The sequence below is a fragment of the Bidens hawaiensis genome, unplaced genomic scaffold (genome assembly GCF_021521415.1).
Source record: "Bidens hawaiensis isolate Kalapana, Puna unplaced genomic scaffold, B.hawaiensis_p1.1 tig00015775_1, whole genome shotgun sequence".
Taxonomy (NCBI): Eukaryota; Viridiplantae; Streptophyta; class Magnoliopsida; order Asterales; family Asteraceae; genus Bidens; species Bidens hawaiensis.
In genome coordinates, this window is record NW_027492409.1 from 465,726 (window position 1) to 490,582 (window position 24,857).

General features: G+C 33.1%; 1 protein-coding gene across 1 annotated transcript; it reads right to left on the reverse strand.

Moving 5' to 3' along the window:
- Window positions 1–13,259: 13,259 nt before the first annotated feature.
- On the reverse strand, window positions 13,260–14,963 carry LOC143549774 (uncharacterized). The gene is made up of 3 exons (XM_077040588.1): window positions 14,740–14,963; window positions 14,284–14,619; window positions 13,260–14,080 (listed from the first exon to the last, which is right to left on the reverse strand). Exons 1-3 carry the CDS (start codon window positions 14,812–14,814, stop codon window positions 13,862–13,864), a joined length of 630 nt encoding a protein of 209 aa, XP_076896703.1. The 5' UTR covers window positions 14,815–14,963; the 3' UTR covers window positions 13,260–13,861.
- Window positions 14,964–24,857: the final 9,894 nt, after the last annotated feature.

Consider the following 24,857-nt stretch of genomic DNA (forward strand, 5'->3'; position numbering starts at 1 on the left):
CACCTTATGTGTCCAATGGTGTGTTGGAATGAGGTTTCAAATGGCCTTGGACACAAAGGACTCATTAAGTATAATTGGTTTATGAGACTTGATTTTTCACTCTCAAGTGGTTGACCCGTTCCGTGATCTCTTCCATAACCACCGTCTTACAATTAGTTGGTCCTTGTTTGCGTTTTGGTGTTAATTTTGAAGGTTCAGAACATTGTTGGTGTCACTTCGTTAAATTGTTCAGAACTTTATATTCTGGGCTGCTTTAGCTAATCAATGACCGGATCTTCAAGAAATTTCATTTGTTGATTGTGAAAGTATTGATGTTGCGGCATCACTTAGCAAATGCCGTGTCACTTCGTTATCTATCTGTTTCGTGGACCCTCGACGTAGACTGGGATTTGGCACGTGAATCTGGAGTCGTTTTCCGAATTTAAATCTGCGTTGAGGGGTGGCCGCATCACTATATATTCTTGCGGCTAATAAGGACGTTGGCGGGCTTTGGATTCTTTCTATCGGGGATGAGCATAAGGTGTTGTCTTATTTATTATTCGTTGGTCAAATAAAAAAAGAACTTAATTTGACCTTTAATTTTATGTCTACTAATACAACTAATCTTGATTAAGGGAGATATTGTTGAATCTGGTGTCATAAAACTTTACTGGACTTAATTATTACATATAGGCGTAGACGCGTTGGAATTCAAGTTTGTATCTTGATTTTGTGTCACGGGTTGCAAATGAGGAAATTGTTTCTTAGAAGATTTTTTGCTTTTAGGAATGACCTGCAGGTACACTTGCCAATTTGGCAGCCAGTGATAAGTGTAGCATGGAAATTATAGCAGTTTGTGGTACTAATGCTTTAGTAACGCTTGCTCGTAATTGCAAGCGCTTGGATGTGCGAAAAAAAGGCAATAATATATTTTACTTCAATGAGGGGTGGGGGGGGGGGTAATTTTTAATGTGTAAGGTCAAGTAAGTATCATATTGTTTTTGTGTATTTATTATCATATAGTCAACTCGGGCTTTGCCTAATTTAACTGCTCATGTTGATAGCAACACTAATAACATTGCTACAATGGGCCGACACGAAGATGGAGCTATTGATGCACTTGTTCTACTTACTGGTTCTCGACATGAAGTTGTCTGGTTGGTTTTCTATTATTACAGTTGATCTTCTAATTTTGATTATGAAACATTTATATAAACTTTTGAATCTTTTTTTCCAATAGTTAGATGTGTTGAAGCCTTGGTATGACTTCTTATCCTTTTGACTTTGATTTTTGATATCTTTGTTTATGGTATACTATGGTTTCAACTTGTATTGAAATTTATATGCAACATCCTACAATTCGTATATTTGTCTTATTGATGATTGTGACAACTATAAGTTAAAAAGGTTAAACTAGAGTATTAGATAGCATTTCATCGAATAAGATATATGATGGCGTTACGACAAAAAACGGCCATGATTCACAAATTAAACTATGTTAACTAGCTAGCAAAACAAATAAATGCTTTGTATTATACTATTACCACTACAATCTTCTGTCGATTGTCAGCCTGTTCAGCTGACCTCAGAGGATTCCCATCACACGAGCTATGCAACAACAAGAGCGCCCTTCATCCTTGTTGAATAACCCGAAGGGGTTATTCTACCGCAGACAAGGCACCCGAAAGGTTTTCAACTGTGAGTCGGATCACTTAGTCATAGGCCTTCGCCACTTCAAACAAGTCCTTCGCCCCTCTTGTGGGTTCCCACATCCAACTTAATAAACCGGAGCGGATCGCAACTCAAGCACAACTAGATTTCGCCCACCCATGTGCCCAATACTATTATTATGGTGGTGGTGGAACTTGCATATTGGTATATAACTAGAAAAAAAAGTAGTATTGGGCCAATGCAAGTTCCACCACCAACTAAAAAAAACTGAATTTGCTCAGATTGTGAGCTGCATTTGCTCTTCTTCAGGTCAGACTGGACTTTTTCTATTTTTATTTATAATAAATAAATAATATAAAAAAAACTAGATTTTAATGAATTATGACTATAAACTTTATAGTTGCAAGAATTGGATGCACCGCGTGTTGTTAGGGATGCCATGGCCGCAAATGCGAGTCCACTAGAAGTTAAGATATTTGTATGGATTGTGCTTAGGAACTTGTAGCACCGACAAACATAGAATTGCCTAGTTACTTTGTATAGGGTGATCCAATGGCAAATGTCACCGCCAGCTGACTTAATCTAGTCGTAAGAAGCCTTAAAACGCCTCTAAGTTATATACAGTTCCCGGTAAAACCCACATGCCCGAAGGCCCACTGGTGATAAAACCCGGACGCCCATATGATCGAACTGGAGATCACAAAGATTCCAATTTTCTTTAATTAATAAGATTGATTCAACAACTCAAACCGGCCGCACCTTCCCGACCCATAGCTCAGGTTCGGGAATAAACCACAAAATACGTCACACAATTTTTATACTTCATTTCAATTTCATATTTGATCCGATTTCTTTTAGACAAAAAATTTTAAATGTCTTGTTTTTAATTATAATCTTATGTATAAAACCATCTATTGGGGTAAGGCTTGGGAAAAAAACGCCTAAAAACATATATGCCCTTACATAAAAATGTTATGTAGAGGTGGGTAAAAGAACCGGTTTAACCAAACCGACCTAGAAATCAAATCAAAACTGAACCGGTTTGAATCAGATTATGTAGAAACCTGTTTGGAACTGATAAAACCGTAGGTTTGAAACCGATTTATAATTTTTTCCGCCGGAAACCGGCCAAAACCTGAACCGAAACTGATCAAAACCTGGTCAAGAAATCGATTTCAACCCGAACCGAAACTGATCATTAAGTGGTTTTGACTTTTGTTGACCAACTGAGCGGTTCCAACCCAAACTGGTTTTTTATTTTAAACCGATTTATGCACCTCTAGTGTGCCGTGTCCAAAATACCAATATGACCGGCCTTAGCGTCGTCCCCGGTCGCGAGCTACAAGCCTACAACACATAATAGTGTGTTCCAATTTCCAAACAACGTACGGAAAAGCTAAATTAGTTTTCATTTTAGTAACACATGTCTTCTATTTTATTGTTGTTTTAAAACTATTGAAATAAAACCACATATTTAAACAAAACGCTGGGACAAAAACCACAATTTACACACAAAAAAAAGAACCTTTTTTTCTTATCACAGTAAATTTCAATAAATTTTTTAAAGTTTTTTATAAAATTTAACATCATGATTTTTTATTAGTTCTTGTACGCCACTTCTTGACTTCTAATAGCTAAAAAATCTTTAACCATATAACCACACACACATAAAACTTTATAACTATACATCTCTCTTATATTAATATAAAGTTTTCCCAAGAACCCTAAATCCATCCCCATAGATTAAAATATAAACCACAAAAGTTGCAACAACAACAACTAGTTATCTATGTCAGATTCTAATATATATTTTCTTACTTCATTTCAAAACCATCTTCCCCATGATTCCAACACTTCAGAAAATGTGAACAGAGCAGTAGATGAGTATCAGGCAGCCCCGTCGCAGTGGAGGAAGTATCGCGGTGTAAGGAGGCGGGCATGGGGAAAGTTTTCCGCGGAGATAAGAGATCCGACAAGGCGTGGTGCTCGGATATGGCTAGGGACTTATGAGTCACCAGAGGATGCAGCTTTGGCTTATGATCAAGCTGCTTATAAGATTCGTGGGTCTAGAGCTTTGCTTAATTTCCCTCATTTGATCGGAACCAACGTCGCAGAGCCGGTGAGGGTGGCTCCGCGACGGAGGTCCTTGTCGTCAGATGATGGTGGTTTAAAGCGATCCATCGGTGGTAAGTAGTTGTAATTGTTTTACTTTGATGACTCCTGTAAAAGAGCATATTAAATAACATGCATGCACCTTGAAACTATATATACATAAGATTATTTGAATAACTATTTGTGGAAGCAATTTGGTTTTAGTTCTTCCAACATTTACTAGATTATTTAGTTTTACTTTAAAGTAAATTCAATGCTAGAATATTATGCGTATCGTTGGTCTTCTGATCCAATGACATGGAGTGATGGTTAAGCCTGAATTGAGTTCTAATGATCTAAAGTTTGAAACCTTAACAGGGTTTTTTCACAGTTGTGATTAGATGATAGTTTAGTTTGGTCATATATATAACTATAACATTAGAGTGCTTGTAAGGTTTGCAGGGACGTTAATGAACGCGACCATCACTACAAATCATATATAGGACCTTTAGCAATGTATAAAGTCGTTGATTGTCCCAGGGCTGACCCTAGAGGGGGAGGGGGGGGGGGTGGTCAACGGCATATAGCCTGACAACCTGCTATGCTCGAATTTTTTATAAACAAAATTTTATATGATTTTTATGAAAAAAATATGTATATTTATTGTTTAAACTCAATTACGTAGTCACTTGCTTGGTCTAGTGACATATAGGTTTGACTCACAACCAAAAGATTGTGGATTATAGTCTCACTTAAGAGTTAAGACAAGTTTAAGCGTATTTTTATACATAATTTTTTTACGCAACTCAAATCATAACTATGTAAGCATATTTAAAAACTAAATTGTTTAAACTCAACAAAATTTTTCGCCTTCAACCCAAAAGTTTTTCAACCTTCTCAGAACCGGCCCTGGTTTGTCCATTGGTGAAACTGGTATCCATCACTAAGGTTGGCATGTACAAGGGACGTTGTAGGGATCGTGGATCCAGTGGAATCACCAATGGAAGCATCATCGACGTGAGAGAGCAAGAGAGAATAATGATAATTTCACTAACTATTCCTCCATACCTAGAAATATCAAGATCATTGGTAATGATATAGTAGGGATCGTGGATCCAAAGTCTTTGTAAAATTCAATCATTGATGATTAGTGTGTGATATTTTAATAATTTTGTGATAAGTCCACTAACGTTATTGGGTCATAGAGGGGCCTTTATTGTATTAATGGGCTGTTTTAATTAGGTTGGACCAATCAATGTTTTAAAAACCGATTTTTTACTCGTATTGAATTGAGCTAAAAAAATGGTATAACCGGTTGAACCGGGTTGTGTAGTTTACCTTGTAATATATATAATTGCAACTTCAAGTCAAAAAATAATCCAAAAATATATGATTCCATCATATAATATAATCTAAAAGTTAATCCATAATTAAAAAATAATACAACACTACTCGTTTTTTAAATCATAATTTAAAAGTATATTTATTTCAATGTTAATCTCTAGGTTAAACGTAACTTTTAAAAAATATAAGCCGCAAAATATCCAAAATCTCCTGGGCTTTAAGCCGGTTTGCCAATTTAAACCGGTATTTTAGAAAAATCCGCCGGTTCAATGTTCTAGCAAGCCGCCTAAAAAATTCAACCTTGACATGAGAAACCCGGTATTATCGGTTCAACCGGCCGGTATGAACCGCTATTTAAAACATTGCGGACCAACTCAAGTTAAACACATCATCTAGGTATCAGTAAATGCATTGCATTACAATTCTAGATATACTTAATTACTAGAGGTCGTGCTCCACACGGATAGAAAATATAATAAAAATTAATATCTATTATATGTAATACGTAAATTCAATTATTTCATATAATAATTTTTATTTATTAATTTGTTTATTAAGTTTTGATATATTATGCACTGTAATTTTAAGTTGAAAACAAAATCTTGGTGTTTGATTTATTTAAAATAAAACTTTCATACCGATATTGTTATATTAGATATTGTGTATATAACAAAAAATTTTATAACAAAATATTGTCACGGATTTAAAAACTAAATTTACAAAGACTAAAGCTTTGTTGTAAAAGAAAAATAAAAAATATATATTATATTTTAAAATAAAAAGAGAAACGACGAACAATCTTAAATGGTTGTGTTAAAAATATATGAGAAGAAAATGTGATATTGTAAATTATGAAAATGTTAACAATTAAATATAATTTTGGTTTTATACTTGAAGAGAAATCACATTTAAATATGTTATATTAAGAAATCAAACACAATTACCAATTTAGTGGATCGAGTTGGTAAGAACCTTTCATTTGAAACATAAGGTCTTAGATTAGAAACCCGTATCACACAATAATATATTTTTTAAAATTTTATAAAGCCTTATGGGTAATGGGTTATAATAGGAAAATGAGTCGTGGATCATAACATAATAGGAAATAGTGACATGACATCTACTTGGCATCCTATGTGGAGTGCCTAGTTAAACGTCATGTGCACAAAATTGTGTTGCTTTAATAGATTAGTTAGATGCCATTCTTTTATTTAAAAAAAATATAAAAAACAAAACAAAACACACACACCCCAACAGGGTCACTCACACGGAGCAAAAGGTCCAAAAATAGAAGAAATACAAAACACAACTAATAGAACAACAAACACGCGGCCATCTATAACAAGATATTAATAAACTTGAATCGACACCATTTCTCCCACTCTATACCCAATCTCTTACTCCGTTGACTAACCCACATAAACAACATGGCCTTAATGTCGTTAATCATCTTAGTAACCGAGAATTTATTGTTACTGAATATCATGTCATTCCTTGTTAGCCAAATCCTCCAACATGTTGACAAAAAATAGCTTGAATCGCCTCAGCTTCCAACTTGTTCTTTTTCAACTTCATATGACATTCAAAGAGCTCCTTCACATGGTCAACGTTCTATACCCCCGACAATTTTACCCATGCAAAAACAATATCCACACCCATCTCGCCACACTACATTATGTCATATGATGTTAAGAAATGATCAATTTTAGATCTTACAAAAAATACCAAACGTATGCCATGTGTGGAGAAGACTATATGTGAGATTTTTTTTCTAACATCTTTAAATATTCATCTCATGAGTCAATGGCAGAGCCATACACAATTTGACGAATTATGAAGACTTTGTAAAATGGTGAAAGCTAGTTTACCTATAACATTTGTACGTATTTTTGTTATTGTGACATCCGTCAAATTCGGGTTAATGTTTGTATTCGTTTTATTACCCATTTGTAATCGGATCCTCGCATTTAATGAAAAACGTTGAGTATTAACTATGTTTTACGGTTATATCTTTATTGTATTTTCATGTGGCTCGTATCCTACTCGTTTAACGTATAAAATATGTGCATTTTAGCAACTTTTGATCACCAAGTTAAACTAAGGTACTTTATTGCAAAATAACAAAGCTCCCTCCCCCCTTCCAAATTTTGATTCAATTCATCCATAATATCCAGGATTTGATTGACCCTTAACCTCCACCTCCACGACATCTCAGTTATGGTAATAATTGAAAATTGAAAGCCAAACCTCATATACATGCATTACACTGAAATGCATACACTGCCCCATCTTGACATGAACTTCTTTGTAAGGGTAGCGGGTGATGGAGTTGGTGAAAAGGGGCTCAAGGGATGGTTTAAGAGATTTATAACAAAGAAGAAAAGGAGGACTTCCATAAATTCAAGCTCAACATGGGAAAAACTTACAAGCATCCCACGAGATTGATCCAGCAACAGGGAGAAGAAGGAAGGCCTTGAGCTATAGAATGCTAAAGGACGGGAGCAAAGTCTATCATGGAGAACCTTTTGCGCCCGACACACTTTCAGACTTCATTTGTTGGGACTTTGATGGTGAGACTGGTGAAGCAGTTGTGCACTGCAAACAGATGCATCCAATTCGCTTCTTCGACGAGCATGAATTGATGGGGTTCGGTGAGGCCTATATCATGAAATTGTACAAGCCTCCTCTACACACGCTAGAAGATCCAGCTCGGGGTAACACCGATCAAATAGTTGAGAAGTTCAACAAGTTATTCGATACATTGTTGAAATTCAACTAATTGATCACCCCGACACTTTGAGTATAAACTGATTAAAGACGGAAGCCGCTAATATACCAAAGACTAGAGGGAGATTGTAGAGTCTATTCTATGTATTAAGTCTTTCGTATTTGTTAGCATATTCCACGGTTGTATTTTGTTAGCCTTTGTTTAATATTTGTATGTTTGGGCCGAGGCCAGTGTAAACAAAAACCCATTGGGCCATGGAGATAATACAAAGATGCATGCCATGCTCTCACTTATAAAAGGTGGATCATGCCCATGCATACTCAACGTTTTGCAAAACCATTTTCTCACCCTCTTCGTTTTATCCATCCAACTACTCTCAACTTACCATATATAGAAAATAACTTAAACCCTTTAAGATCCGAGATCTTGGTTAGCTGTAGGTGATTTCTGCTAGCCTACAACCGAATTGATTCAAGAACACGTTGTGAAATACGGTATTGGGATCTAAAATGTTAATGATTAAATGTTATACACTGTAAGGATTAAATCTTTAACCTTCTTTTCCGTACCTAAATCATCTTATTACCCTATTAAAGTTGGAGTGACGTCTCTCAAAACTCAATATATATATGTATTATACAATAGTAGGCTTTATATTTCAAATATTAATTCAGTAAAGCTAGGGATATTATTTTTTATTGGTTGATATCATTACAAGCTTTTTGTCCTACCTACTTGTTTTAAAATAGGAGGCCAGATAGTAAAAAGTTCATATTGTTAATAAATAAACGGTTGCATGCATGCATGGTTCAATTATATATACCTCTAAACATTATGACACATCTTTTTTGTAGTCAACACAAATATTAAGACGATAATAGATAATATATATATATATAGGGGATGGTTTATGCGAGAAGTAATGTTATAACGAGAAGTGCGAGAAGTTAATATAAACCATTGATTATGTTCATCAATGGTGTTCAATAATAGTAGCAACTTAGTAATTACCAAGAATTTATTATAACACTATTTTAATTAAAAAGGGTAGAGTTGTATTTTGTGCAAGCCAAATTAAATGTCTTCATAAGTTACCTCTAGTAATTAAATTGTCATTAAATAATTATAAAGCATTTATTTTGTGAACCATATAAAAAGCGTCATCCTATACATTAAGTATATGTGACATACTAGGCATTAAACAACGCAAGATACACTTTTAAATTATATATATTTTATATACTAAAATCATAAAAATTTTACTTCTTGCATGTAGAATTTTAATATTGTATCCTACACATAAACTAATTTATCCTACACATAATATGTAGAATTTTAATATTATATCCTACAAATAAACTAATTTATCCTACACATAAACTGTTACATCCAACACTTGAATTAATACATCCATTACAACAAATATGTTACAAACTACACATCAAATCTACATATAAAACACCATAACCTACACATAAATTAACACATCGTACATTTCAACTAGACACATAAAAAATAATAACATACATATAGATCATTGAGAATAATAACCTACAAACAGAACTTAGCATCCTACATATGACCTACACTAGATCTTAATAATCTACGTGACAAAAATGACATCCTACATTATTATAAATACACTTAACATCCTACATATGACCTACACAGAAATCTTATTTTACTGCGTATGGGTTGTTATTTTTTTTCATATTCACCAACACATAACTAATATTTACCTACACATAACTTATATTTGTCTACACACCTACACGTAAGTAATATTCATCTACAATAACTCATATTTGTCTACATACCTACACGTAAATAATATTCATCTACACATAACTCATATATGCCTACACACAAAAGATTAATAAAAACATATAAACTACACTTAATTTTTGCATTAAAAATTCATATATAACTTGCACAAAAAAACATATTTTATAGCATATATTTGTTTGATGTGTAAAATATTTCTATAAGTTATTATAATGTTGAAATGCACTATATCATATTCGTTATTTGGTATCATAATATTGTAAAAATGTAGGAGCTATGTATTGTTTAAGTTAAATATGAAAGGTGTGTGAGAGTCTAAATGAAGTCCATTAAAATACAAGTGTAAAACGGAGATGAAATGACATTCCATTTTGGTTGTTTTAAATTTTATTTTGTTTTGATGAACTCTTTTTTTTATCATACACAACTGGTAAATTAGCTTTATTTATGGGGATATTAAAAGTTTTAGCTTGTTTAGATCATTGTCGGCTTTATTTATATAGAATATTGAAATTAAAAGTAGAATTATATAATATAGTTTTGTTTGTGGAAGATGTTATGGGATTTTGAATGATGTATAAATTTATAATAAAAAAATGGGTTAAATTCATAATAAAGAAAAAATATAAGATTATTTATTATTATAAGAAAACATAACGAAAAATTGTTAGAAATTTAGAATTATAATAAACTAGAACAGGGGAACAAAAATTATAACTTACATTAAAAAAAAACAATAAGTATGTAACTCTTTTTGAGGAATAATTAGTTACCAAAAATAAAAAAATTCATTTGTACTAAACTAACCTTATGATTAAAAATAAATCATATAACAAAAGAAAATTTATAATTGGTTGGTTTTATTTCTCGTGCTTCTCGCAATAAAAACACTTCTGAAATGAACCAAATCCTATATATATATAATATATATATATATAATTTTGCATGATAAATTTATTTGAAATCAAAATTTTTAATACTAATTTATATGTCATATGTATTATTTGTTCCTCCATAAATAATAACACCATATACCGAGCTAACTATTAACATGTTTGCTCCGAAAAAAAGAAGATATCTAGAGTCTAGGATATATATATATATATATATATATATATATATATATATATATAAATACAAATTTAATAACTCATATATAATTCAAATCATTGTGATAACAATAAACCAGACAAAATTATTTAACACAATGATCTAATTAAAATACTTAAACAAAATGTGAAGCAATTCGATCTGGTATATTTGGAAGCAAAACTCTCAGTCAACTTTTTGTAATCCATGTTCTGCAAGCGTACAATTTGCGTAAGTAATAAAGGGCTGTCTTTTTTTCTTTTTCATTTTGTTAAATATTACTAGGTATTGGGCCTTTCAATAAACTTAATTTAATCAAAAACTCGAAGTAGTTTTAATTTTTAAATGGACCTAAAAATTTGTTTCTTGAAGTGTATGTTTTGAAAAACAAAAATTATAAATACATGTAGGCGATGAGCATGCGAGATATATATATATATATATAAATAAACACTGGGGCCAATAAGAGACCGGGCCTTCGGTGGCTGCCTTCCCTATGGGTCGACCCTACTGTCTTTTATACGTTTTTGTTTTTAGTAAGAAACTAGAATTTGTGTTCACGCGAGGCAACGCATTTACGTATTTCACTAACCATAGACTATTTACGGAAGTTTTTAAATAGACGTAAACACATGAAATCGAATATGCATATATACAAATAAAAAAATCTACTTTGAAACATTATTAATTAACTAGAATAGAGAAAACAAAGTCATTCAAAAAAAAGTAGTAAACAATGATGGAATTTTGATTATACATAAGTTTGTGCTTCGATCCATTGTATATTACCTTCAACATAAAATGGTCTCTTGCCTAGTAGTATCAAAGTGTTAGATAATGTTTTACCTTTCTAAATGAAGAGTTCAAGTCCCTGCGTTGTCAAGAAAAATATGTAATAATTTAGAAGTAAATTAGCTAGATTTGTTGTGAAAATGAAAAGATTTCTAGACAGAAAACGACAGGCTTAAAAACCCTAATATAACTTTTAACTGGTGATCATTGTTGCTCCCACGTTTATTTGTGGGGCAATAATATTTAGGGGTGACAGCATAATGTGGTAAAAAACGATATCAGAGAATGTGTGGCAGAAAATCATATTGCTACATGCATGGCTAAAGATAGAAGGAACAATTTTCTGTTTGTGAGTGACATGACCACTTTTATAAATCTCGTATCATTCATGTGTCTTTTTATCTCAATATATTGTATGTTTAGTCATCTTTTTATATCATGAACGTACAAGCAGTCAAGCACTCCACACTAGATCTATTATACTTCTAAAATCATCACACATGTAGTAAGTAATGTTGGACCTTGTTTTGTTTATTTGCTTTATTTAGGCTTGTGTATTAGATGGATTTATCATGAAATATTTGTTTAGCTTTCGTTTAACTCTTGTATTGGGCCGTAGGCCATTGCTTTGTAATTGCCCTTTGGGCCAGATGGCCCATTTAATGAAAACCCTAAGGTGCATGGAGTACGATATTCATCCATGCACCATAGATCTCTCCTGGCAGTTTCTCTCTCTACCACTGCTACTTTTTCCCTCTTCGGTTATTGCTACATTTCATACTTGATATTTTCACTCACAAGTGTCACGGATTGATCCGAACAAGTTTTTAGATCTATTTTGGGAACCCACATGTATCGATCCCTCCCCCCACACACACACACTACTACAAAAACAGGCATTTGTTACGGTCAAATCCGTAGCTAACGGGTGTTTGCTACGGATTATGTCCGTAGGTACAAGTCTCGTGGCTAACTTATTTGCTATGGATATTTTCTACGAAATCCGAAGTTTGCTACGATTTTAGCTACCAAAAAAGAGGTCGCTATTTTAGTTGCATTAGCCACAGATTTTGCTACAGAATTGTTGGCTACGAATTTTTAGCTACGAATTATTGGGTACGGAATTTTGCTATGATTTTATAACTGCTTTGCTACGGCTTTTTAGTTACGAAATTTGCTACCGGTTTCAGCTACAACTTTAGCTACGAGTTTCATCTAAAGATTTGCCACGGTCTAGCTACAGAAATTTGCTATGGTTTTTGCTATGAAATTTTGCTACAAATGTAGCTACAGAAATTCCCAAATTTTGCTATGGCTAATATACGGTTTTGGTTACTCATTTAGCTATATGTTTTGTATATTTTTCTAAAAGATATCCTGTTTTTTTTCTACGTTTTCCATATAAACATTAGATTCAAAAATTATAAAATACCAAAACAAAGTTAATATCCAAACCAAATAACATAAAATATCCAAATGTACTACAAGAACAATCTAAATCATCCAAAAAGTAACACAATAATAACTAAAATTCCCATATCTTAACTTGGTGGAATGTTTTGTTGCTGATTTCCTGACAATAGCTTAAGTTTCTCATTCATTTCAGCACAATCTCATATTTTCTTCAATTTCTCCAACATTGCTTGCTTTTCTACTTTTCCTTGTTTTAGCTCCGCTATTTTTTCCAGTTCTAACTCGGCTATTTTTTCCTCCAATTGTTGCACCTGTAATTGTATTAAATCAATTGATTATTCTTAAGAACACATAAACATTTAATGTTTTATACAAATAAAAAAAGCTTTATGTACAATTTTTAAGTAAGCAATTTTGTTTAATATTAAACATAATATAAGTTATATAATCCTCTATGTGGTGGTCAAATTTTACGACCGGTTTCCAATGTAAACCGTAAACAAAATAATTCATCACGGTTTGAACTTTTTAACAACCAAGTGAAACCCATGAACTCATCCCATAAAATGTGTTTCAAAACATGGACCAACAAGTGTAATTGGTCTGGTTTAGCATTGTACCAGGTGCATGCTCCTCATTGAAGCGAAAAGAAAACCAAAATCTATATATTGTTTTAATAGAGAATGCAAACCTTATTATTTCTCCCCGATGGAAAAGAACTACTGCTACTCGGCAATGATGGTGCGCCCGTCAACACAACATACGGGTCGGTGATGTTGCTAGTCCCGTATAGCCGACGTTTTTTCTTCCCCCCCGTAATTGTTGACCATAATTCCATATCAAATTCTGGGTGTAAGCTATTGTCTTCTCCATACTTCTTTACAACCAGTTTCTTATATGATTCCTACAATGAGAACTTTAGCAATTAGTACATTCGCATTATAAAAATCAAGCACTTAAAACATACATTTACAGTGTAATAAGACTTACATAAGCTTCACCGGCCCTTGGGTCAACCCAATCCACATTTTTTTCTTGAATAATATCTTCCACGTCATTAGCTTCTTCCAAATCCACATCTACTAACTCGCTACAAACCGGTAACTTATCCAGAGGTCTTGACCCTTTCTTTGCATGTTTTTGTAACCAAAATTCACCAAACTTAGCACGTCGCTTCAATGTGTTGTCCTACGAAGTATGTTTTTATAAGTTAGTAAGAAAATAGTATTGGTGATGTATTAAATAAGCGTGTGTGTGTGCGTATTTCAAATTGTAACATGTTAAACCAAACTGTTAGTAACAGTTTGATTTCTGTTTTTTATGTTTAAAAACTGTTACTAATAGACCATGAACATACCTAGTATTAAAGATTTATAATTAACATTTCTTACCATCTCTTTTCTAACCGTAACAAAGCTCTTTGAGCCAACAGTATGTCTACCACCAGTTGCGTTCTCTCTATTTTTGCTGTTTTGAGAAGACTTGTCTTGCCATGAGCTGGTATTCCAAACCTTAATTAGTTCTTCCCAAGAATCTTGGCTAATCCATTGTGGCTTAAACGGAATAGTGACACCCCAATCTTTCCCAACTTTTATACCCTTCTGAAGCGTGCGGGTCTTGGCAAATTTCCGAGCCTTACTCAACAAATTAGGAAACTTTCCCTTAATGCACCTCTCCCAACAAGAGTGAACTGAGTCTTTTTCCTCAGCTTCCCACTGATAGTATTTCTAAAAAGAGAGAAACATTAATCAATAATGTTTATATCTTTATAACGTTATATGTATTATTATAATATAAATAATAAAATACGCATCATTATAATATGTACAAATGTGTCATAGGCATACCTGAAAACGCTCAAACATGCGTTCGCGATGAAAGATAGGAACATCTTTCCATCCTTGCCATCCGCCCGACCACATCAACTTTAAAACGCAACCAATAATTCGGGAAACCGGATTTTGAATATTAAATCTAGAAAATGGAAACAATTCACCACAATCAACAACAATAATACTTTCGTAGCCACCTGAAAGAGAATATTAATATATATATACACACACATGTCTCACACTTACTCGTCATTTTCAACCCAAATCCAAATGCAATTTTCAGGTGCACGTATCGGAGGTGGAACAACTGGTCCCGGCCTATTGCAACTGGCTCATCCTCATAATCACTAGGTTCATGGAGAGGCTCTGTACTACCATGACTGTTAACTTGCTCGCTGCTTCGACCATCATCTCCTGTTGAATTGCGTGCCATAATTTCTAAAAAAACAAGTCTATTACAATTAAAGAAACGTAAAACTAAATTATAAACTAGTTAAAGACCTTACTAAAATAATTCACCCCTTTAATACTTTTCTCAAATTAAATAATTAAAATAGAATTACTCATCAATTAAAACCTACTCATATTTGTATAAAAGCTTATAACTTTGAGTTGTTATCCAAACTGCCTCACCATTTCATTTTAAACTTACATTTATATTTAAGATTTATGACAACACTATATAAAAGTGTGAGAAACTAATAGTAAGTCTATTCTAATTTATGCTACTGGTGAAGTTCAAATATATTAAAAGCATATGGCAATAACTATTTTTACACACAAAAGTAATTATTAACTGATTTATTAATACCCACAACAGCTATACTTTGGATTTTATGTTACAATAAGAATACAAATCAGATTTATATTATTCATAAATATATAATAAACTTAAGGTTATAGTGTTATTATCGTGACCGTTACCTCGCCTGCTACCTCGACCACCACCTCGACCTCTACCTCTACCACCTCCTGATACATTGTGTGTCACAATTCTTACAACAAAACAAAAGTATTAATACTCACAAGTACTCTTATGTATAGGATTAATAAATAACATAACTTAAAATTTTAAAATTAAAAAGCATACCTTTTTTCTTGGCGTTCTATAAACTCCCTATCGTCTCCATCACCAACATCATCATCATTGTCATCAAGGATATTCTTTGACACGTCTTGTATTGTCGTAGTGGTATCTGACGACCCAGCTAAATTAGTCTTCAGATCACCACCATACACACGACTACGAGTACTGGTTCCGACTCTACGCAATGCGACTCCAGGACCTCTTGCAGGTCGTATCATCACATACGGCCCATGACTCCAAACGGTAGGTTTATCATGTGCACCTCTATTGGGATCAGGCTCCTGAGACTCAATGTCACGATCATTACGTCTCCGTGCAACTTATTTGGCCTTTCCACCCCGAAGACCACTACCAGAACCACGAGCACCACCACTACCGGAATTATTTTTACTGCCATTCATTATGCATACAACCTACATACAAATATAATTAAACATGGTCAACTTCAAAAGATAAAAAAAATAGTTGCTTTCAAATTTAAAGTTGGGAGCGTATTTTGGATCTTTGACAAGAAAACTACTGTAACCTCATAAAAAGTGCCGAGTACTCAATTTGGATATGCTTCTGCTCATGAATATCATTTATCTAAGACATAATAATCAACTATCTTACTCAATTCAATACTAGTTACAACACACACACCATTAATTTCACCTAATTAACCATTACTTTCTTAAAAAACCAAACATTATCAATCAAACAACATATCATTCAAACTTTACAAATTTTCACATAAAAATCAAGTCTTTTTACATCGACCACTCCAAATAATTATATCTTAACTTCAAAAGATTATGGTTGCTTTCAAATTTAAAGTTAAAATATTGGGTATCACTTATCTAAAACTTAAAAATCAATTATCTATAATCAATTTAATAATACTGGCTACAACAAATACACCTAGTAATAAAAAACCAAACTTTATCAATAACCAATGGCATAACCATGAAACGATTTAGTATAGCTAATATCTCTATGGAACATTATTGAGCATAACCATGAAACGATATATTCTATTAAACATAATAACAACTAAAAATAATTCCAATTCTACACAAAAGCATGAAGATGAAGTCGGCAATTGTTCCAAACGCAAATGATTCTTCCACTTTAGAATAAACATATATTAAAAAAATACACAATTAAATGATAAAAAGAAAAATGAGTTGAATTACCTTTAAATGGAGAGTCCGATTAGGGTCCAATAAGTCCAATCGAGGAAAAGAATCTGCTTAGTTCGACATGGCTAGGTTACAAATAAAAATTAGTAAACACCATTAACCGTAGTATTATACCTTATATATGCGATTTAAACAATAAACCACCTAATTTTCATCATCAAATTCTTCTGCGTCGTCATCATCATCTAAATCAGTGTCTTCAAACACGACTTGTTCATAATCATCATTTATAACTTCATGATCATCATCACTAATATCCTCAAACTTCTTCTATTGTATTCCGTTGTACATGATTAATAGGGAGGAAATCATCATTTGATGTAAATACTAACCGTTCATTATCTTGAAAGAAATGCTCTTCGTCTTCATCATCCTCATCACCTACTTCGCTAGCATCTTCGGCTAGTGCATAAACCCCCCTGGCGTCGTCTTCACAACAGCCCACCAGTCTTTTAATCCATTTTCCTTTGAAGGATATGGTGTATAATACACTTGTTGTGCTTGTGATGCTAGGATAAATGGATCGCCAACACATCCTACTGCTTTGGGTTTAACATCAATCATATTAGTCTTTGGGTCCACCCTTACACCCTTCACGGGATCAAACCATGTACATTTGAATAAAACAACACAACTTCCTAGCTTACTGTGGTACTCCACCTCTAGGATTTCATCTAACAACCCATAGTAGTAGCTTTCATTTTCGTCATAAGAAGCCCCTTTCACGCACACACCAGAATTTTGGGTAACCCGCCCATTATAAGATGTTTGTGTGTGAAACTTGTAACCATTAACCAAGTAGCCCTTGTGTGATTGAACATAAGTGAGAGACCCTTGGCTATATCTCTCAAATTTTCTTTTCACGGGCAATTCATAACCTACATTCATATAAAAATGTATTAACGAGTTGGGTTTTGGTTTCTTTTTGGTCGATTCCTGGCTCGTTTTGTCTGATTTTTCAGTTTCATTTTTTTCGATTTGAATTCTTTTAATTTCGTTTTAATTGATTTTTTCGATTTCGATTGATGTGGTTCGTTTTGACTTTTTGTTTCATTTTTGTCGATTCTCGGTGAGTTTTTTTTTATTATTTTTATGGAACGGGGACATCGTAGAAACATTTTAGTGTTTTTCCTTTTTTATGATTTATATTTTAAGTTATAATTTTTTTATTATTATTTTTGAATATTTTTTAGAGGGTTGATCTTAATAGAAAACCCCTAAAAAATTCAAAAAAAAATAAATAAAAAAAATCATAACTTAAAATATAAATAAAAAAACAAAAAAACTAAAATGTTTCCGCTGTTATTCTCATTTAAAAAAATAAAAAAAAAAAACTCAAAACCCAGTCCGACCTTAACCTATTCCAACCCAAACCAAAACAACCTTTTTTTAATTGGCCTGTTCTGACCCAAACTCATTCTGACCTAAACTCGTTTTGACCCATTGTTCGTTTCAACTCATGACTCGTTAGACTCAACCCAACCCAACCCAACCCAACCCATTTGTCACCTCTAGTGATATACATATTTTGAATTTTCCAGTCCTATGTGTTTAATATGGTATCTGAAGATCTTATTTGAAGATAAGCCAAATTCAAAACAAGTTTGCCAAAAGCTTTGTTTACAAAGCTCTATATTATTTTGCTACAAACTTGCTACGGATTTTGGAATATTAGTTTTAAAATATTTTTTTCGCTACTCATTTTGCTACGGATTTTGCTACCAATTTCTAAAATTATATTTATGATACGCTTTATCTCAAGTTTGCTATGGATTTTGCTACCAATTTCTAAAAATTATGTTTATGATACGCTTTAACTCAAGTTTGCTACGGATTTTGCTACCGATTTTATGAAGTCATTTGAAAATGCTTATTTTCCCTAGTTTGCTACGGATTTCGCTACAAATTGTTTTTTGCTATGGAATATTCGTAGCAAAACTGTAGCAAAATTTTTCCCTAGCAAAATCGTAGCTAATTCGTAGCAAAAATTGCTACCATTTTTTCCCGTAGCAAAAATCCGTGGCAAATGCCTATTTGTGTAGTAGTGACACTCTCACTCTTCCTCTCCCCTTCTCTCTCTCTCTCCCCCCCCCCCCTTCTCAGCGTGTTAACCAGAATCACACCGGCGCCAGATTTATATTATTGTTATGTTAATTCATCTTTATATCACGGTATTGATCAATACATATATCGAACTTTACTTAATAACCATATTATTGTGTGTTAACTCATTTTTATGTCACAGATTGATCTAACACATGTATCAAAGTCTTAATATTCATTAAATCCTTCTGATCAACACATGTATCACTATGATTGCCTGTGGTTTTTTTGCGCTTCCAAGTTTTGTCATACCTTTGTCTGTTAACCAATATGTTAGAATGGTACAAGTTAATAGAGGAAAAGGCAAGTAAAATTATATTTTAAAGAATTATTGATTTTTAATATTCCTTGCTTTCCACTCATTGCCGATAACACTTACCAACTAACGATTAATCTCTTACCACTCCCAACTTGTAACTTGTTTTAATAATAAAAACTAGGATATTGGCCCGTGTTACACACGGGTGAAAGATATTTCAAACGTTATATATATGTAGATATTATAAGAATTCTTTACCTTGTTCTCTACAAAACCACAAAATGTAGGAAAAATATGTATAAATGTTGGAATGAGAAACTGCTATACAAATAATTGAATTGCTAAAATAATAGTAATACTAAAAATAGGAACACAAAATTAATTATAAATAATTAATTGTTGTCAAAATCGGTTTTTAAACAATTGAAAGGAAATAGTTGGTTATGATTATAGAAAACATTAATTGGTGAAGTTATGACTCTAGAAAATATTAATTAGTGAATTATGTGGCAATTATATAGATGGAAACCGGATGACTTGAAAGTCTATATGAACATGGTAGGTGAAGGCCATGTGAATATCATGTATTACTTTAATATTAAAGTATAATAAAATTAGATTGTGAGCCCACACCTATCATGTTCTATATTTTTTTTTCAAAAAAATAGTATAGTATAAATATCAACATATGTAATGCTTTTAAGTTTATACATGTGAGTCCATACAAAATCACATTACTCGATGATCTCTTAATCATCAAATTGAGCAACCAAGCCGATTTCCAAATCAATGTTACATTGCACCAAGGGAACAAGGCATGCCTTTAAGGTAACATATGTTTTAAGGGCCAAAGTATATAAATAAACGACAAAGGAAGACTACTTGCAAGGAGTAAGAAGCCCGTAAAATTCAAGAAAGTAAATAGCAATCAAACCACACTCAACGTGTACTGCACTATACAAGAAAATTAACAAAGCTAAGCTTGCAACAATTTTCCCAATCTAATGTTGTCCTTTTGCTTCAATGCTTCCATAAGAAGGACAAAGATTTTATTTCATTTATCACCTTGGTCATTTAAAAAGGCACATCTTGAAAAATAAAGTCATTCCTTGTTTTCCCAATCACCCAATCATGTTGTCGCCAAGATAGATTTAATTGCATAACATTCCTCTTTATTCTTAATGATTTTGCATGGATAATCAAGGATCTCCTCAACTGTGTTGAAATTAGCCCCCTTTGGCAATTTGACACTAGCCATGTTCAAAACGGTTTGGGACTAGGAACCGGAACCGGTTCCTAACCGGTTCCTATATTCAAAACCCCCTTTTAAACCGGTTCCAGGCTCGAACCGGTTAGGGAACCGAACCGGTTCTCCCACCCTCGGACCCCTAACCTATCTTACCGGTTCCTGTACCGTAACCGGTTCCAACCGGTTACAGTGTAAATTTTTTTTTTTTTTTTTCGTTTTTCGTTTGCGATTTATAGTCTTAAAAGTACAATGCTTTTAGGGTGTACTTCATAGAAATTCGTCAAATAAAATCTTTATGTGGTGGTAAGTGGTATCATGTTAAAATCTTGTTTTTATGGTTTCCCATCATAACCTTTTCAAGATAATTTGTTCATCAATCATCACAATCTGCGATTTAGATGATTTCGTAGATTAGCGTGAAAACGTCAGGGTTTTTTATGCTGAAAAAGTTATAGTGGAAATCTTAGTGAAATAATGTCATTAAAACATTTTATTGAAAAGTTTATGTATAGGTGTAATATTGACCTTTAGAAGTGTTACATTGATTTATCTAGAATACAGAATTGCAAATATATGTTTGTTCCTAAGGCTAAAATGCCACCATTAGTGATCGTTCCCAGAGTCACTAGCTAATTGTTTCATAGTGACAATTATTCAAATCTAAAACTAGAAACAATTTTAGTGGAATATGTTCCATGCATCAGTTGATTTGTTAGAAAGATTATAATTTTTTACTAAATATCCATAGATATAAATAATTAAATTTATATTCATATTCTATATTCTTAAATCATCACAATAAGTATTCAAAAGATCAAACAAGTGAAAAGAAAATCATGATATATAGAACCAGAGGGATGACTAATGCATAGTCCATCATTAATAGCTTGTAAAGATAAAATCAACTCAAACAAACATCAAAAATTGAAGAATTTCATAAAAAGAACATACGTAGTCGATGCAATGTCATACAAGTCGATGTATCTAACAAGGATCTTATTGAAATTTGAATAGCCAAGTAGCAGAAGAACCATGGCCGATGGGCGGTCCATCGTCATTCGAGCTCAATCGTCGATCATTTGAGCATACCATGTCTAATTAAACTAAACTAGTAGAAAATTCTTAAGTCAATAAAGAGCTTATATGAATTTCAGTATACAAGGCACGTGTATTAAAGGATAGGTGATGCATGTTCATAATTAACCTTAAGATGGTCAAGTCGTCTTTAAGTGATCTAAATCATCTTTCATATTAGAAGATTAGAAGATATGTTAGGTCTTTGTGCATTCTGTTTGCAATATCTTCTAGAACCGGTTAGGAACCGGTTCCGGATGGTTCGGTTCCAGAACCGGTTCCGGTTCCTACCCGCCCCCACTCAGAAATGCAAGAACCGGTCACGGATCATCGGGTTGAATCAGATAGGGTCCGGTTCCTACAAAAAACGGGTAGGAACCGGTTCGGGTCCGGTTCGGGGTCCACCGGTTCGGTTCCAGGAACCGGTTTCGTTGAACATCTCTATTTGACACAATTGTGTATGAGTGATCAAACACACCTTGAGACCGTACAATGCACGATTAAGTGTTTAGAAGTTTCTGCATCATTACCACACAAAACACATATCATCCACATTAACTCCTTTTGAAGAGAGAGCCCATTAGTCAAGATTTGGTCTAGTAACAATTTCCAAATGAAGTAAATTAACTTGATTAATTATGACCCATTTTAGCCAGTTAGTAAAGTCGAATATCGGTTGATTTATGTTATCAATTTTCCATCTAAGTGATTTAAACAAAAAAGCACGATTTCCAGAGCCTACTATCCGACATTTGCGTTAGCGGGATACTTAAGAGTAGAGCTAAAAAAAAACTATTCATTTCTCAAGATTGGCTAGTCGTGGAGGTTTACCTACACAATCTCCGGTTCCAAACCAAACCACTTTGATGTAACATGTAGATCAACTAATTAAATCAATTATGTAGCCTTTGGAATTTGTAATTCCTAAAATACTTTTCTGAATTATGTATGTAGTTTACTTCCAGATTAAAGTATTCTGTGCTTACACGATATCATAATAAAAAAAATAGAAAATGTTTCTCAAATGACGAGAAGTTCTATATGAAAACGAAGTAAAATTTATTATCATTAATCAGGCCAGTTGATTCCTCTATATATAAGTTGAATCAACACAATTCTATAGGTGAAGTGAAACTTCACAACCTTTCATGCATAGAAATGAAAATTCGGGACTAACACTATAGTAGTTACGTAAATTATATTAGTGGAAACATGAGTGGTCCCATGTATCCACTACTTAAGTGTTGCGCATACACCACCAAACTACATTACCACTAACAACAAGTTTCTACAGATCTCAATTACATCTGATGATATTAAACTGCAACTACACCATGAACATCATGGCACTTGGACCCCCCAGGATGCCAGTCCTCGAACCCCCGTCATGGAACTACCCTAGACCCCGCCAAAGAGGCGATGACCCCCCCCCCCCCCCCCCCCCGTGTCTGAACCACCATAATCTAGGAGTTGCACGCCTAGGAGCTTTTTTGGTTTCATGGTGTTGAAAATCACAATAGTCTTGTTAAAGCATTGCACTTTACAATTCTTAACAATTTATATTAACGTTTATTATGATGTATCACTTGGTCTTTAAGTAAATCCCAATCATTCAAAGTAGCTTGGTAATATTAAAATCATCGATAAAATTAAATTTTATGTTCAAACTACTTTAGGAATTAGGCTATAACACTGCAGGTAAACTGTAAACCAGCGAATTAATTAGCATGATCATCAATGGATAGTTATAGTGACTCAAAAGTTCAAATTAACATTGTTTGTTACAAAGAAGACACGTTAGATAATAAATATTAATATGGTTTTCAAGAACATTTTAAATGCTTAGAAAATAATTATTTGGTATTATTCATAACCCATGTTCTTTTTTTAATTGTAACACATGCTCAACTCCAACTGCCACTCATGAGCACCTATGCACCAAACAAAAACATTAGAGACAATTATTTTATTACTTTGTTTCCTTTTCTAATTTGATTGGGGATCTCGAAGTAGATTTCAATAAAGAAGAGAATAGTTCTATATACCATAAAATAATAACTCATGCTTAATATTCATTAAAAATGTATGTCCCTTCTACAATTTAATAATAAAAAGCGAATTATGCGTATCAAGCCGACATTTCTATAGTTTTCAGTGTAGCTAGCTTGTCAGCTTCCGGTTTTTTCTTTTTTTTTTTTCTAGTTTGGCTGCTTTTTATTAACCACTCACTTAATGATTTAATCTGTAGAGATGTGAATGCCCTAGCGGTGTGTTTTTTAACCGTATCTGAATAATGAATATGACTCAAAGCGATCTGAGACTCAAATAACCTGACTCGAATTCACCTAAACCGATTAAGCTCCTAACCCAAACCCAAGATAAAATATTTGGGTCGGTATGTGGGTTGAAATACCCAAATTCGGGTTGACCTGAATAACCCGAAATATAATACACATCGATGCATGTATCCGTATTTTTATAGAGTAGTTTAGCAATGAAGTAACGGAGTAACCTTATGTATTCTTGTTCGGACTGTTCTCAAGACTCCAATTCATATTGGATCTATCACATCACAATGTATTAATTACCATAAAGTATGTTGAGAATGTACATTTAATTCAAAAACTTAAAAAGTATAGCACTTAAATAAATATGTATTGAGCATGCATGTTTCTTCAATCTACACAAGTATTGATCCACATGCTACAACACTCCTTCATCCCGTCTAATACATGCTTGTATGATAAATTTCATGTGTATTGCTGAATAATATATGTTATTGTTGAACATGGCTGTATATTATGGTTTTATAACGGCTTGGAATATGGTTTTTTTTAATTTATGATATTGTTAAAGGTGGATAAATTTAAATTTGTTAAACATGAAACCCGACTCGTTCAACCTGAAACCCGAACAAACCGAACTTATTTAGGTTGGTTCTTGGGTCAATTTATTTTAACCTCAAACCAGAACAACCCGACCCAAACAACCTGAAATCCGAATAAATAACCCGAAAAACACCCTAGAATGCAAAAGATAACGGTCATAAAGTTGTAGCATGAATATACAAACAAAGAATTCGATGAAACAATTAACATCGACCGAATAATATGTTACGTTAGCTTAAAGATAATCTTCACAAGACGACAATATCAATAAATTAAGGTTTTCGTTAAAATA

Coding starts and splice junctions, on each gene's coding strand:
- LOC143549774 (XM_077040588.1), bottom strand. CDS start 14,814: ATGTGGTCGGGCGGATGGCAAGGATGGAAAGATGTTCCTATCTTTCAT. Junction 14,620..14,739: donor GCATGTTTGAGCGTTTTCAG/GTATGCCTATGA, acceptor CTCTCTTTTTAG/AAATACTATCAGTGGGAAGC. Junction 14,081..14,283: donor TTACGGTTAGAAAAGAGATG/GTAAGAAATGTT, acceptor CATACTTCGTAG/GACAACACATTGAAGCGACG.